The following is a 15,280-nucleotide window of genomic DNA, read 5'->3' on the forward strand; positions in this document are numbered from 1 at the left end:
ACTGGCTAATTGCAGCTGCAACTTTCTGTAGTGGCTTGTGTGCTCCGTGCAGACCGGTTGGTTGGGATGTTGGAGGGAAACCTCACAGCCCAAAATGTAATTTCAAAACACTGAACTTGACCAGCAGAGGCTGACCTTGCTCGTTATTATCTGAGTGGGAATAGCAGCTTTGAACATCATATGATCTCTGAAATGGTACCTTTTTTTCATTAGAAAGCCCCCTGCTGAACACTGACCAAATACATAGCTTTTTTCCTTGCTTAAGGTACTGCTTAAAAATATATCTATATCTGTTCCTTTGCTAGTTATTAGAAGCAAATCAAAGTGTTACATTCCCCTTACTTGCAGAAGCCTCTCGTAAGACAGTGGTTCTCTTGCAATAGAAAGGAGCTCAGAGGGACATGGAGAGCGAGGGCTGCCAGGGCCGCAGATGGAAGAAGAACTGCCCCTGCAGTCAGCCCTCAGCCATCCAGGCCTGCTTGCCACAGGAGACCCTCCTAACCTGCCCTAAATGATCAAACCAGCCTCTCCTAATGGTCCAGCCAGGTTTTCATCCCTGCACAGCTGCCCTTGTGCCTGATGCTGCTGCTGCTGCACTGGCACCCTCTCTCTGGGTGAGGGCAGCTGTACCTCTGAAAGGGCACTGCTTTCAAATGTGAGGCCTTGGAATTCCCATTTGGCTGAGGATCTTGAATTTCTGAACCATAGAGCTGATCTCAAACCCCACCCATCCAGCAAGTCTCTTGAATTTAAGGTGTTCTGGTTATATGGAATCTGTGTCTTTCCAGATGCAGGATCCTCGTGTTACCTACGTAAACCTTGCAAAAGAATTGTATGATGACCCTCCTCCTTGTGAGAAATCCTCCTCTGCCTCTAAGGGTACACGTTTAGAGAGCCTGTTTGGGAGGTGGATAATGGCTTGCTGGTGTCTGGGGCTCCTATCTAAAAACATAATTCTCACATCTAGGTCCTAGTTTTCATAGGTGCGAACTATTTTCTTTCATCACTGGTACTGATCTTACACAGCTTGCAAATGCAAATTCACGTGCTCGCCCTTCTCTGCCTCACAACAAGGCAGACTCTTTTCACAGCGTGCAGTTTTCCTGGACTGGAGTCGGGAAGAGGCAGGGCAATTACTCAAAAAATGAAGCTTCTTTTTGCTACTGAAATGTATTTTAGATTTAAAAAACCCAAGCAAACAAAGGTGTGTCTAGAACCACAGGGCCACTTTCCTTGTTCTTGTAAGAAACTTTCACCAGGCACACAAGACTTCTGCAGTTTGACCTCTGGCACCTGCAGCATAATCCACTTCTGATGCTTCCCTGTCTTGTCCCTCTTTCCAAACGTGTGTGTGTTTCTCTGTGGTTTTGCATACAGAATTTCTCTCGGGAGCATTACAGGTTTTCACTTAATTATTGCAGATTTGTCACTGGTGCCAAAAGTTTGCTTGTAGAGACTTGGTGAGCGGGTTTTGAGTGTGCTGCAGCAGAGGGCAGGAGGGTTCTTTAAGCCTCTAGGGTTTTTGAATGTTACTTGGCCTGTCTCTGTGCTGCTGAGACCACTTTGATTACAGACAGATCAATACCTTGCTGTTTGTGTGGAGGTGTCCTAAGTGCTATTGTTGTCTGCTCGAGGCTCTGACAAAGCAATTATTACTGTGGGAGTGGTGGGTTTACATGTGCTGACCATTAGCCACTCTCAGGTCACCCTGGCTTTTAAGGAAAGCAGCAAATGTCACTTACTGCAGTGGCACTGGCTCGGTCCTCTCTGGTTAAGGGACTGTTAATAATTCTATTATCAAGCTGCTGCTTTCTGGGACACCCAGCACTTCCTACAGAAAAGGTTGAATTAACTTTGTGTAAGAGTATATAACCAGTGACACCTGCTGCTGTGCCACAGTGTCCCTTCTCATCATCTCTGCATTGGTTAAGCCCACAGTGTGCTTATTACAAGCCCAGCATTGTAATTTTTGTGACTGATGCCAGGAAAAACAAAAATCATAACAAATTGAATCAAGACTCTAGAGCAAGTGGAATTCTGGCATCTCAGCGAGTTAATTTCTTCTTTCATCATTTCCTGTCCTGTCCCTACCCACAGTACAATCCTTGTTTATTTTTCCACCTTGCCTATTGTTTCCGTAAAGTCCTTTCCTGCCTGGCTCTTAAACTGAGAGCGCTGACGGGTGTCGCAGTGCTCACCATGGCAGGCACTGGCTGCTTGGAGAAAAGGATATACCCAGTTATCTCATGCCTGTCCCAGCAGGCGTTTCCAGGAAGGATGAAACTCTTGGCTTTTTGCTGCCTTCTCCAGTGATACAAGAGGAGGACGAAAGCTCTGCTTTGCTTAAGGAATGAGCTTCACTAGTGGCAGAGGGGCACTGGTGGGGTTATTCTCAGCAGTCCTCAAGGGCTTTTGAATCAAATTTATTTTGGAGCAGCCCCTGGCCTGCTCTGGCTTTCAGTCACGCCTCCGTCACCTGCAGGATTCAGAAGCAAAGAATAACAGTGGCATACCATGTCTTTTTATAGCTACTCCTCTCCCTTCCCCATCAAACTTGATTCAGCCAAGGTGTTGGACCCAGGGGTACATACAGTGATGGCCCTTCTGCTCTTTTTAATTACCTGTGGTGGGTAATTAACAACACAAGGGTACAGGTAATGAGGGGAAAAAATAAAAGTTGAAATTTCAGTCAGTTTATTCTGCTGCCAGATGTTGGTTGGAAAGAGTCTGGTGCATTGTGTCAGTCCTACCCTTGGGAAAAGGGCTGTGTTCCTGCAAGTGTCACACTCCCTCTTAGCCTGCAACAGCAAATGAAGTTAGGATTCCTTTGACTGTCAGCTCCACACAACGCGAGCTCCTTGTAATGGCAGCAGCAGCAGTGTTTTCCCCCAGATCTCCCCCAGCGCCGGCAGCCTGCTCGAGCTGCCAGGATGTCCCTAAAGGTGGTGCTGTGTTTGCCTTGCAGGTGTGCCGATGCTATCTGTACAGCCCAAAGGGAAGCAGAAGGGCTGCGCCGGCTGCAACCGAAAGATCAAGGACCGGTACCTGCTGAAGGCTCTGGATAAGTATTGGCATGAAGACTGTCTAAAGTGTGCCTGCTGTGACTGTCGTCTTGGAGAGGTTGGATCAACTCTTTACACAAAAGCAAATCTCATTCTCTGCCGCAGAGATTACCTGAGGTAAATAGAGGGACAGACTGTGGGCTCTTCCCAAAGCCTCTCAGTGTGCTGCCGGCTGTCTGGCTTCCTAAGAATGTGAAAACATGGTCTTGTGCGTGGCCAGCCCTGCCCAGAAGAGACTGGAGTTTCTTCCACTGTCTAAGCAGGGCTTTTTATTTGCACTTATTTGCATATTTTGTAGTCTGGGAGGTGAAATCCTGGTTTTAGGTGAAGATACAAGGCAGAGGTCATGACTTTTTTATTATTATTATTATGTACCAGCAAGAACAAACTCTGCTTGCTGAGTAAATTAGGAAAACCTCTTAATTTTCCTTGCATATCTCTGATGCTATACTTCTGCATATTGGCTGAGACCTGACCAAACCTTTACCTTTTCTTTTCCAGTCATAGCTTTTAGACAGACTTCTAGTCTTGAGTAGGATTCCTCCCCAGGGGCTCTTGTCTCTTCCCTAACTAAACAGAGCAAAACTCAAAAATTACAGATCAACTTCAAAAAATGTTTCTGTCTGAGGAAATCAGCAGAGACCATCACTAGCTCGGAGTTAGAACCATTCTGTCAGTGTGTGTCTGCAATACATAACAACACATGGGATTTTTTTGCCTGGTGTGTGTGGGATTTTTGTGCAAAATACTTTATGCAAACATAAATGAATATTAATAAGACAGCAGGCCCAATGCAAACATTATTATGAGGGTCACACTGCAAAACACTCTGAGTTTCCCTTTGTTTTTCCTTTGGAAGAATGTACTTAATCTCCAGCTAATGTGTATGTTTTCTCTTATTTTTCCTCAAGCACTGATAACATTTCCCAGGCAAGCTCAACCAGCAAAACATCTGAAGCAAAACAAACCCAACATGCTGTTGTATGATAGGGAGGTAAAATGCCTTCTAACCTTGCAGTGTTCAGGGGCTGCCTAGATTAGTGTCAGTGCTCATATGCTTTGTGTGTTTGAATGTAAAATGTACTTTTGAAAATCTTCAGTAAATATTTTCTTAGTAAACTTGAACAAACAAGTTTCTGCTCCTAAAGATGAGAGATGAAGTGCTGAGCCAAAGAGAAGGACTGAGTCTATCAGCAGCCATGTGGGAGCTGTCACCTTGCCCTTCAGCCCAGCAGTGCACCAGAGCATCCTGCCCACAGGAAGGTTTTAGAGCTGAAACTCTTTGGGGCACACATGGCATCCCCCAGCTGAAATTCTGCCACATAGGCAGCACTTGCAGCTCCTCATCTGGTTAGGTGGGATGCATCCCCAAAATCTAAGTGAGGAAGGAGGAGCTTGGATTGGGTGAGCATATCTGAAGTAGAAAAGACAAGATAAGCAGCCTTTGGGGAAATGAAAAGAGTGTGAAGAGGAAAGAGTTAACTATCTTCACTATAAGGAAATCATTTTTATACCTTCCTTAAATCTGAGTATTTACTAATGTCACAAATCACTTACTTGCTCTGGAAGCATCCTTAACCCTGTCTGTGCTAAGCTAAAAAAAATGAGCTCCAGAAAGTTCAAATTCAACACAGAGGTTTCTACCCCCAAATTAGCATTTTGGTTCTTTTTCTTCAGCTCCGCTATACTCTTTCTGTGTTGTGGACATAATTCTGATGTGTCAGTGAAGAATATTTCAGTTCTTGATCTTCCCTTTTTGAGGAAGCCTTTTAACACAGTATTACAATTGGGTCATGCTAGATACTATCACAAGGACCTCCAAAATCTCTCAGGAGAGCTACCTCCAGGAACAGTTTTCTTCCCAGGAAGAACAGCTGCATTATTTTCTGAAGTATTTGTTTGTAGTTTATCTTGTTTATGCATTATCTTTTCTTTATCTTGTTTGCACCCAGCTTGCTAAGTGATCCAGGTCTCTCCATCTGTCATCCTCCACTTCATTATTTATCACTTGCCTTTGTCATTTCTGGTCTTGAAAAAGTGTTGTGCTTGTGATTTTTTTTTAATTTGACCCTGAAGATAGATATTCAGCTTTATTCTGTATGTTGCAGAACCCTGCTAGAAATACTGAGCTGGACAGTGTTTTCAATTTACATTTGCTTTTTGAGACCTATAAACTACCCCATGTTTCGTCCATTTAATAAGCAGTGTATTGATTTCAGTTTATTCTAGTTTCATAACAAAAATAATGTGTGGCATCAAATCAGACCTGTTAAAGTGCCAAAGGACAGCAGTATTGATGCTGTTAAGTTTAGAAGGACCTTTTTTATCACTGGAGTTGTAGAGCACTTTCTTTCTTTCTTTCTTTGGTTTATCCTGAGAATGCTGCTTCGAGGTGGAAAAGCATAATCTGTGATTTTCCCACTGGTCCCTAGGTAGATGTGAGTTTTCTGGGGCACACCAGAACCCTGTGCTGGAGAAGGAAAAGAAGCCAGGCATTGCAGATTCCAGGGAGTGGTCCATGTCCCAGCTTTGTGAAGAGAGGGCAATTCATGACATGAACCATGGAAGGCAACAGTCGAGACTTGTGTTTGACCATGGCCATGCAGCTTCTGTCACAGCACCAGTTACACGGGTCTCTGGAAAAAAAACTTCTGGCCTGAAAGGTGTCTTGTAACACCTCTGTCTCCCTTTCTGAGGCTGGAATAGTTCCTGGCCTGACAAGGGGGAAATCTGTTGGTATTTGTGCCACTTGGTTAAACTGTGAAGACTTATGTGGCCTTTACATTAAATATTTTCCCTTCATCTGAATTTAGGGTGTTGGAGCTTTGACTGTTTTTTGTTGGGAAGAACAGTACAATTGTCATATCCTGGGAAATTTGACAAAGACTCAGCTAGGAAGGAATAACATTAGTTCTGCAACAGTGTTGTTATTTAGCCTTCAGCTGTTTAGGCAGATTTACAGTATCATGGCTTGCGTTCTTACAGGTAAGTAAATTTAGTTTATACTGGGATTTTTTGAAGGGTTCTGCTGAACTCCTGAGGTCTGTTCCCCTGATGCTAAGGAACCCCTTCAGGCTCCCAGGACAGGAATAAGGGCATTGCTATGCAGCCCCATATTTATATAAAGCAAATTTTTTACTTTAAAATAATATTTCTTTTTCTCTCAATTTTAACTATTAATTCTATTAATAGAAGGAGCTAAAGTTGCCATCACAATTTTCTCCACTGTCTGTTCCCTGCTGGTAATTTGAATTTTTCTTTTTGGAGAATGAACCATTCCCATCATTATATAATTTCTTCACATTAGTAGTTTTAGAATCTCTTTCCACATTTTTTCTTTCTTATTAAATGGCTCACAGTGTTTGGTCTACTAGTCAAATTTTAGCAGAATTCATTCCTAAAAATAACTTTTTGTACTTCACACTGCAGTTTCACCATAAAGGGAGCACTTTACCTGGAGAACAATTAGAAGAATTCAGTCAGAGGGGCTCCTGGAATAGTTTGTTGTCAATTTGCAGCTCTGGGATGCTCCTGTGCCACCCCTCCTGAGGGCAGGCGCCAATGAGCCACGGCCCCTGTAGGGACTGGGGCTTAGGGATGGACTTGTGGCACAGGGTCAGGATAGGAGTGGTGCCAGCTCCTTCCCTGCTGTGGCAGCGTTCCTTTGGAGCTGGCTTTGTCCCAGGCACTGGGAGCAGGGTGGGCTGCCAGCCATGTGTGCTGATCCTCGGTGGGTTTTCAGTAGAAATCTTTCCAACATGTTCTAGGAGCTGCGAGCAGACCATAGCCTGATCATTTGTTTCAAAAGATAAACTGTCGTCATTGCTTGTGAAGGAATATTTGTTAACCTTCACTTTTCATAAAACACTTTCTTGCTCATTTTTTAATAATGAAAGATGAAATTGGATCTGGAGTTGTTATCCTTGTGGTATCACCTCAGTCTCCAGCTGTGTCTTGATGTATCTTTCAATACATTTCATCTCAGCAAATAGATTTACCATTTGTTTCATAATCGCAGTTCCAGCATTCCTACCTCTAATTATTTTTGATAAGCAAGTGCTATTGAAGGAACTGCTTCTGGGACAGAGCAGCTTAGCATGCAGGCTCAGATGGCTCCTCGCAGCCCCCACGCAGCAAAGTGTGTTTGTTCCGAGGCATAATTAAACATTCACCAGGCTCCGCTTCACAGGGACGGGCTGGGTGTTGCATCAGGATTTCCCGTGAGGAGCTGACAACTTAAATTTTACTGTGAAGTGCTGATGAAGAACGTGATATTTCCTTTTTACTCAGCATGGTGCCCTCACACGAGCAAAGGCGAGTCGGGCTTGCTTTGAGAGGAGCAGAACTGTTGCTTCTGTGTGTTTGATATGCTGGTGTTGGGAAAGTTTTTCATCATGTAAACTGATTGGGGCCTTAATTAGACTCCAAAGAAAGCTCAAAACCTGCATTTAAAAATGATGGTGAATCAGTAAAAGCGAAGGGCTTTCCAGGAAACCCAGACGCTGTTCTCTGTGGGTTTCATGGCAGTTCTTTTCACTCACTTTCCCACATGTTTGGATCAGGACTGCAAACTGAACATGACATCACTGCACCTGGTGTTGGTGCCTCAAGGGAGCAGAGCAGCCCTCTGCATCCCATCTGAGGGACAGGGACGTCCTGGCAGGACTGCCATCCCCTGTCACCCCTCAGCACTGTCTATATCACAGACACTTGAACTCCACCCTTGGCAGCTCCTTCTTCAAATGACTCCGAGGCCAAGTCCTGGGGTTTTTGCTCTACTCCAAATGCCCTTGGGTGCTAATTCTGTCAGTGCATCGCTTTTAGGAGCCCTTTAGGTGAAGTGTTCTCTATCTGGCACACATGCAGGGTTTAATTTTCTTGTGGGATAAGAGCACAAACGTGGGTGCCCTGCTGTGTTGGCACAGGAGCATGTGGACAAATTCCCTCCTTCTGGTGGCCTTCCCCAAGTCAGTGACAACAGCCCTGAGCCAAACCACTAAACCATGGCTGGCTGTGTGAGAACAAGCCTTTGGGAACTGAGATGTGTGTGCCCCAACAGGCAGAATTCCAGTTAATCTCCCCAAGACATCACTAATGCTGGAATGTGGCTTTAACCTGCAGAAGCTGCAGCACCTTTGAATCAGGAAGGAGAGAATTTGGGGTACTTTTTCCCTCTGGAGAAGCACAGTATGCATGTATGCACCGAGAGCATGCCCTGCCGGATTTCCAAGGGACATGTTTAGTGTGGGAAGGAGAGGTATAAATGCAGTGTGGCTGAACAAATGGTGTCTGCTCAGAGCCTAAAAATGTGTTGAAAAAAAGCTGAAGTTCTGCTTTTGCCTCAAAATAGGGAGCATCTTGCATGCTGCATAGGACACCCTCACTTCTACACTTGGTGTCTGTACAGATTAAGGTGGATTAATTAGGCTCAAAATACAATGTGTCTTGGCAACATTGCTGTGCTTTGTGATGGTAAAGTACAGGGTATCTTTTTCCCTGCAGTAGCTGGTCCAGGACCTTCTCAGCACCTGTGCCCGTACTTGGTTTGTTTGCTTGCTTGTTGCCCTTTGTTTTATTTTTCATCTCCACACCTTCTCACTGAGGAGGAAAGCTAATGGGGAGTAATTCTGCCTGGCTGTGGTAGACTAGCATGCCTCTAGCACTTTCATCTTTGCAGTTTTCTGACTGCTGTATTTAAATTTTCCTAAGAGGATGTTGATACACTTGTGTTCAGCAGTGAAAGGATGGGTTTAAGGTCAGCAGTTTCAGTTTCATACCGTGGGACAGGCTGGGGCAGGGGAGGAGGGCTTGGACTTCTCCTAGCTGCTCATGAGCCCAACTCCTCGGTAAATATGGAGTGAAAGGAGTGAAAATAAGTGAACATTCAGATGTGTCCTTCAAGTGAAAACAGACTCCCTTGAGCAACCTTGAAGTTCAGGCCCAGTAATCTCTGAACTAGTGCAGTCACTTGGCCAGGGGCTGCCTTGTAAAACTCCCCCTGCTACGCTGTCCGTGAATGCCAAACCCTTTGGCATGCAAGATGTAAATTCTTTGGGATTGCACTCGAAGGCTTCATGAGAGGACAGCTTGACCAACTTCATTAGTATCAAAATGCATTTCCTTTCCTTCAGCTGACATGACTTCCCACTGCAGCACTGACAACGCTGTCCTGGATAGGAGGGTGCACCAGCTAATATGTATTTACCATGCTGAATTTCCTGTCACTGAGGCCTTCTCTAATACTACACAAAGGCTGATTACAGCAAAGTTGTCTGGAGTTGCTTCTAAGCTTATTCTTTTTATTTTTTTAGGTGATGTTCAGGCTTTCCCTGCATTTATTGGTATACTCAGTAATCCACTAAAATCACAATTGTAGCTCAGCATATTTCTAATATCCACAGATGGGAAAGATACTGATTGCAGTATTTAAGAGCCACCCTCACTGAAAAACCAGTTGTGGGTTTATTACAAAAAGTAGGGGCAAAACCATTTCTTTTCATGAGGATGGATTTCAGGTACATAAAGCAAGTCTTGTTATAGCAGGCCCTGATGAAACTAAGAAATAGCAGCAGGCAAATAGGGAAGGTGTGTGGGAAAAACTATTTCACCTCACTGGGGAGGATATGAGCATGGAGTTTCATAGCTTTTCTAAAACTTGTATATCCAGATAATCTGGATATATAAATATGTAGAAAAATATGCAGTTGTACATAATTTCTACAAATGTAGATATTTATCTGTAGGTTATTGTTTAGTCCTCCTTCAGTTCATAATTCTTATCTTTCAGTGTTTTCAAAACCTTTTTTTTGCAGGGAGATATCAGTCTCCACTCAGCTGTTTGAATTTTGGACTTGTTTTGTTCTTGTGTTTAAAAAAAATCCAGTTGACATTGCCAACCTTGTCTTTCTGTACCATTCTTTATTTTTATGTACCTGTCCTGCTTCCTCTTTTTTTGTCTCCTATGAAGTCAGCAGCTCCAAAATTTTTGCTCTTTCTGTGGAGGGAAGATTTTCTCCTCCTTTTTTGATTGCAAACTGCTATCTAGTCAGACACCAGGCTAGGGGAGTGAGAAGAAATGGGGAAGAAATCTCTACTTGTAGGCAGTGACTAAACCAGATTGTTGTTCCTAGTGGAGACAGAAATAGGCAAACAGGTTCTCAGTTTAACCCCCCTGAACATCTTGGCTGAATGAAAAATCTGTTAAAAGGTGCTAAACTTAATGTTTTCATATGAGAAGTTTCTTACTGTTTTCCCTACAGTAAGAACCCTTTACCATTCTTTCCCCCACACACTAAAAAAACCAAAAACCAAAAAAAAAAAAAACCCAACCAAAAAAAACCCCACACAAAACAAAACAACAAACAAAACAAAGAAAACAAACAAAAAACCCCCAAACAAACAACAACCCTGCAGGTTGCTGTGACATTACTATGGTTTGAATTAATTTGAGGCGTACTCAGAGTTGTAGAGGTCTGGATCACCTTGCACAAGACTGCTCTTTAGCCCAGACAAGACTATATAAAACCCATCTTTTGACAGTTGCCTACTGCTTCCAGGAGTGCTCCCTTCTTTTCCTATTAATTCATTTGCATTCAGGGCTGTTCCTCTATGCCAATTAGCTTTAATTTTTACTATACACGCTGACATCAATGGCCAATGAGAATAGGGCATAGCGGGATTTTTAGTGTGCCCATAAACCACAGAAAATTGTCCTTGGACAAACTCCTGCTTTTAGACTGGCTGACAACAATAGACATGGTTAAGTTCAGGCTAAGAGCCATTAAACATAATTACTACCACAGGGTAAAAGTTTAATTGTGCTAAATTTTAAATCTGCATAGTCTATGCTTATTTACAAGCTGGCTAGGTCCTCCTATTACATAAAAGGGGAATAAATCTGTACTTAAAAATTGTTGTTGTTTAACTTCAAAGGGAAAGGAATAAATAGATTTTTTAGAAGAAGCAAAACAACCCCAAACTGAAAACTTTCTGTATTTCCAGCTTCTTTTATGCCAATGGCTTCAAGCTGGTAAGTAGAGGCTAAGCATCTTCTGATAGATTTTTGTAATGTGCTTCAACTTTGTGAGTGTGAATGTGTGAGAGAGTGTTGTATCTGTTACGAAGGTGTCTGGGGGACAGAATGCAGATCAGTTTGTTCATGTGGGGTTATTTTAAATTTACCCACAGATGGGGCTTGGGGCGGAAGGTTTTTCCTCCTGGTTCTTATCTTTTCTCTCTCCTTCCAATAGCGTTAAGCTCCCCACTTCAGGAAGTTTCAGCTCAAGTAGCTTCTGGATCAGGAGATATCAGAGGTGGCAGGTTTTCTACAAGAAAACAAAAAAAAAAGGCAAAAGACTCTGTTCATTTTGTGTTTTCTTCCAACAGATTAAAAAAAGTCATGTTCACTGAGCTACAAGTTACGGCATATTTTTAGAAGCATGGTGAATACATAGGGCTCTAAATCACTCCCCGAAAAGCAGATTAAAATTGGGAGGTGCTAGAATAAGTGTGAAATGTTCATCTGTTGGGAAAGGGAGGGTATGGAGGACTAGGAAACTTGATAGAAGAGACAAAGATTAGCACACTGACTCACTGGAAGCCACGTTATGTAGACATTAGAAGGCAACACGATTTCAGCTGGACAGAACATAAGCTTCAGTTCTTATGCAAACAGTCAAAGCTGTTTAACAATTGGTTTACCCCCAAAACCCCTGAAAGGAGACAGGTGAATACGATGCCAAATACATTTTTCATGTTTCTTAAGCTAACTGTTTAAATAGTTAAGTGAACATCTGTCCAAATTTCCCCATCATTTCCATTTAGAAAAGTCTCCTATTTGAAGGCTGAAGAAAAGCACCTGCTTAACAATGCAAATGGTGCTGTCTGGGGCCCCTTTATTTTGTTTAATCTAGATTGAGCTCCACACAACTGCGATGCTAATGAATAATGGATATTTTATACTTTTGCATGTAGCAGTGCTGGGCACAGAGCAAATCTAGGATTAACCTCCCAGTTTCCCTGCCTAATGCATTTGACTCATTTTTTTTAGTTTGCTGTGACTTGGGTACTCTAAAAACGGATGCCTGGCTTTATGGGAAATGGGAAAATCCTGGCAAAAGCTGTCAGGCTTCGCTGTGCCCAAGTGGAAAAGGGCAGCTAGGCTGAGGAAGGGAGGGATGTCTGGAGTAACTCCTTGATTTGGTAGTGGGTGCTGAATGGGAGCCAGGGCATTCCAGGGTGGAGACCTGGACTCTTTTCAGTGCCACATTTTTCCAGCCTGGTCTGCTGGCATTAGGCAGCCGTGGCCCGTGCCCAGCTGCCTTGCCTGCCTGTGGGGGCAGGAGCAAGAGGGGTCAGCTTGTAGGGAGAATGGGACTGCCTTTTGCTGGTGCAAATTATACAGCTCAGATTTCACTCTGCCTTTCAGCTTTCAGATGATGGAATCATGGGGGAGAAAATTTGGTGCTCCCTTTGTGGATTTTCTGCGCTGCATGAGTGTTTCTGTTTTGGTTTGTGTGGTTTAGCTCTCAGGGAAAACATAGTGCTGTTTCTTCATAGGAAGGCCTGGGATTTTCCAGCCAGGTCTCACTGATACCACTTCTAAAGCAAAATAAGGGTGGGCTTTCTTACAGCTACAGAGCGAGCTGACTTTGGGAGCACAGCACTGTAGGAGGGTGGGAGAGTTGTGTGGAGGTTTCTATAACACTGCTGGGTGTTTTAATTCACAATTACTGGCCAGTAATAATTAGTATTGATTAGCCTGGCAAATTGCAGGTTTAGAAATTGGTTATAGATTTTCCTGATGCTTCTCATCTGCGTGTTGTGGAATCAGCCAGAACCGATGGCTCGAAACAAACCCTGGGCCCAGGTCTGTCAGCGGGCAGCGGCGCCGTGCATGCACAGAGCTAATGGCCAGTAGGGATCCTGCATCTTGAGGCTCATCACCCCCAAAATACCATTTTTCTCATCTTCTAGGCAAAGTGACTAACCACAAGTGACCAGGGGGTGACCCTTGGTTCTGTCAGCCCGTGGCTCGGTGCCCCCGGCCAGTTGGTGCGGCTGTGATGCCGCAGTGGCACCGTGCCCCTGGCACACACAGGGTCTGCAGGGACACCTCGGGCAAGGGGGCTGCGGGAAGGATGCTGCAGCCTTGCTCGAGTCCCCCGGCAGGAGCTGCAACAGCAGCAGACATCTGGGGAGACAGATAGTGAAAGCCAAGATGAAAATGGGAAAGCTTCCAGTGCTGAAGGGCCGTCCTGGAGGGGCGGGGAGCTGAAGTGGAACGGCTGAGCATGCTGTTCAGGCCGCCGTGGAAGGGCTTAGCTGGCTCCCGGGAGGGCTGGGGAGGCAGGAGGAGGGGGGCACAGCCAGGGACGAGGGCTTTGCTCTCTGAAATGCCTGGCGAAATGCTGTGCACTCATGGCAAGAGAAGTCGTGCTTTTTCTGTTTAAGCAGCAGGTAAGTGAGGTTCTTCCTGAGCTCTGTCACAGCGCTGCCTGCCACTGCCAGGACTGGCAAAGTTTGCAGGACTTCTGTGTCCTGCTGCCAGGCTGTACCTCCATCAGGCTGCGGCCAAGCGCAACAAGCCCATGTGGAGCAGGACGGGACCCAAGCACTGCTGCAGAGAGGAAGATAGTTTTTGACTGAAATTTCGTGAGCCCAAAAATAGTGCTCTAAGTGTTTAATGCTTTTCTTCATTAGACAGCAAATTAGCCCTAGGCTCACAAACCAAATGAAGTTTCATCTCCACGATCAGAGCCTGCACACCAGGCAGTTTTATCCCAAGTTCCTGAACGCTGGTTGGTCAGTGAAATGGAGACTGCAACTTCTATTTATTGGTGCAATACAGTATTTGATACTGCTAATTACACTTAATTAGTCCTTCCACCATTTAATTAAAATGGCTTCTAATGATTGTGCTTCTTTGGCAGGCTCTTTGGTACCACCGGGAATTGTGCTGCCTGCAGTAAACTGATCCCTGCCTTTGAGATGGTGATGAGGGCCAGAGATAATGTTTACCATTTGGACTGCTTTGCCTGTCAGCTCTGCAACCAGCGGTGAGGACACAGTTATTGTACACACAGACTAATTTATACCTTTGCCTGCAAAACAGGGGAATGTTGGATGCAGGCTGCCCGCCTGGGGCTCACAGCCTGGTGGCAGGGCTGGGGCTGGGTTGCCAGGCTGACCTGGGGGATGCATGTAAGTACCTGTAGCCCTTTTACTGCAAATCCCTTTGGAGCTGGTGGGAGTTGGAAGGGCAAGGGGGAGGACACAGACACAGACTGTACAGCTGCTGCTGAATAAAACAAACTGCTCCAGCGTCCTTTCAGGACCTACCCTCTTTGCAGAAGGCAGATGATGGAGAATGGACCTCCTATGGCAAACTGATGTTATCTCTCTTAAATCACGTTTCTGACACGCTCAAAACCCGGGGTGGAAAAGAAGAAAGGTAAAGAGAAGGGACAGGAAGGAGAAAAATACTCTGGCTAAGCCCTTTCCAACACTAGGAACAAATCCTTTAGTTGTTGTGTAATTAATAGGGGAACTTGCTGGTATGATTTTGAGTGGGGCTTATGTATTTCTGCTGGGTGGCAGATGGACATCAGGGAGTATAATAAAGGGCCATGCACAGTGTTTTCACTTGAACTACCTGTAGCCAGTTGAGTTTGGGAGGGATGTGAGAAATCTTCCCAGCACCGTGTTTGTTGACCATCATAGGCACAACGGAAGTCTGCAAAACCAGATGTGATACTGTGTCACCTTCTGAGGCATCCCTCTGTTCATCCTTGTCTAAGATAGATTTGGAACTGCTTGCAGTTCTTACTGCTTGCTTAGTCAGGCTGTAGTGACTGCCCAGGACACAAGGACTGTGCTGGTGTTCCTGTTCTGGATCTGTGGTTGTGTTTCCCAAAGATGAAACTAGGATGCCATGCCTCATCCCATGGGAAAGTGTGCGAGACATGACAAAACTTGTGGGAACCCAAGGTGGAGAACCCAATTCTGTAAAAGTCAAGCTAACATCCTGACTTAAACATTTCTTGCTCTCTCTTGAGAGTCACAGTGGGATCTCTGATGAAGCAGCCACACGTGTGTGAATGCCAACCCCTGCCAGCTTCCCCCTGAACTTGGGAGACGCTGTCCCATCCTGCTGTCGCCCCCTCCGTGCTGGAGATGGCTTTGGTGTGGGCTGGTTGGTGCCAGAGCACGGAGGAGGC

General features: G+C 44.8%; 1 protein-coding gene across 3 annotated transcripts in view; it reads left to right on the plus strand.

Annotated features, from left to right (window-relative positions):
* The window catches only part of LMO1 (LIM domain only 1), a 65,234-nt gene that overhangs the window by 45,377 nt on the left and 4,577 nt on the right, over positions 1-15,280 (plus strand). For all 3 annotated transcript variants that reach the window (XM_063398047.1, XM_063398048.1, XM_063398049.1), the window contains 2 exons: positions 2,966-3,179; positions 13,994-14,119. In XM_063398047.1, coding sequence (XP_063254117.1) covers positions 2,966-3,179; positions 13,994-14,119 — 340 coding nt within the window. The remainder of the gene's footprint in view (positions 1-2,965; positions 3,180-13,993; positions 14,120-15,280) is intronic.

The sequence above is a fragment of the Prinia subflava genome, chromosome 5 (genome assembly GCF_021018805.1).
Source record: "Prinia subflava isolate CZ2003 ecotype Zambia chromosome 5, Cam_Psub_1.2, whole genome shotgun sequence".
NCBI classification, from domain to species: domain Eukaryota; kingdom Metazoa; phylum Chordata; class Aves; order Passeriformes; family Cisticolidae; genus Prinia; species Prinia subflava.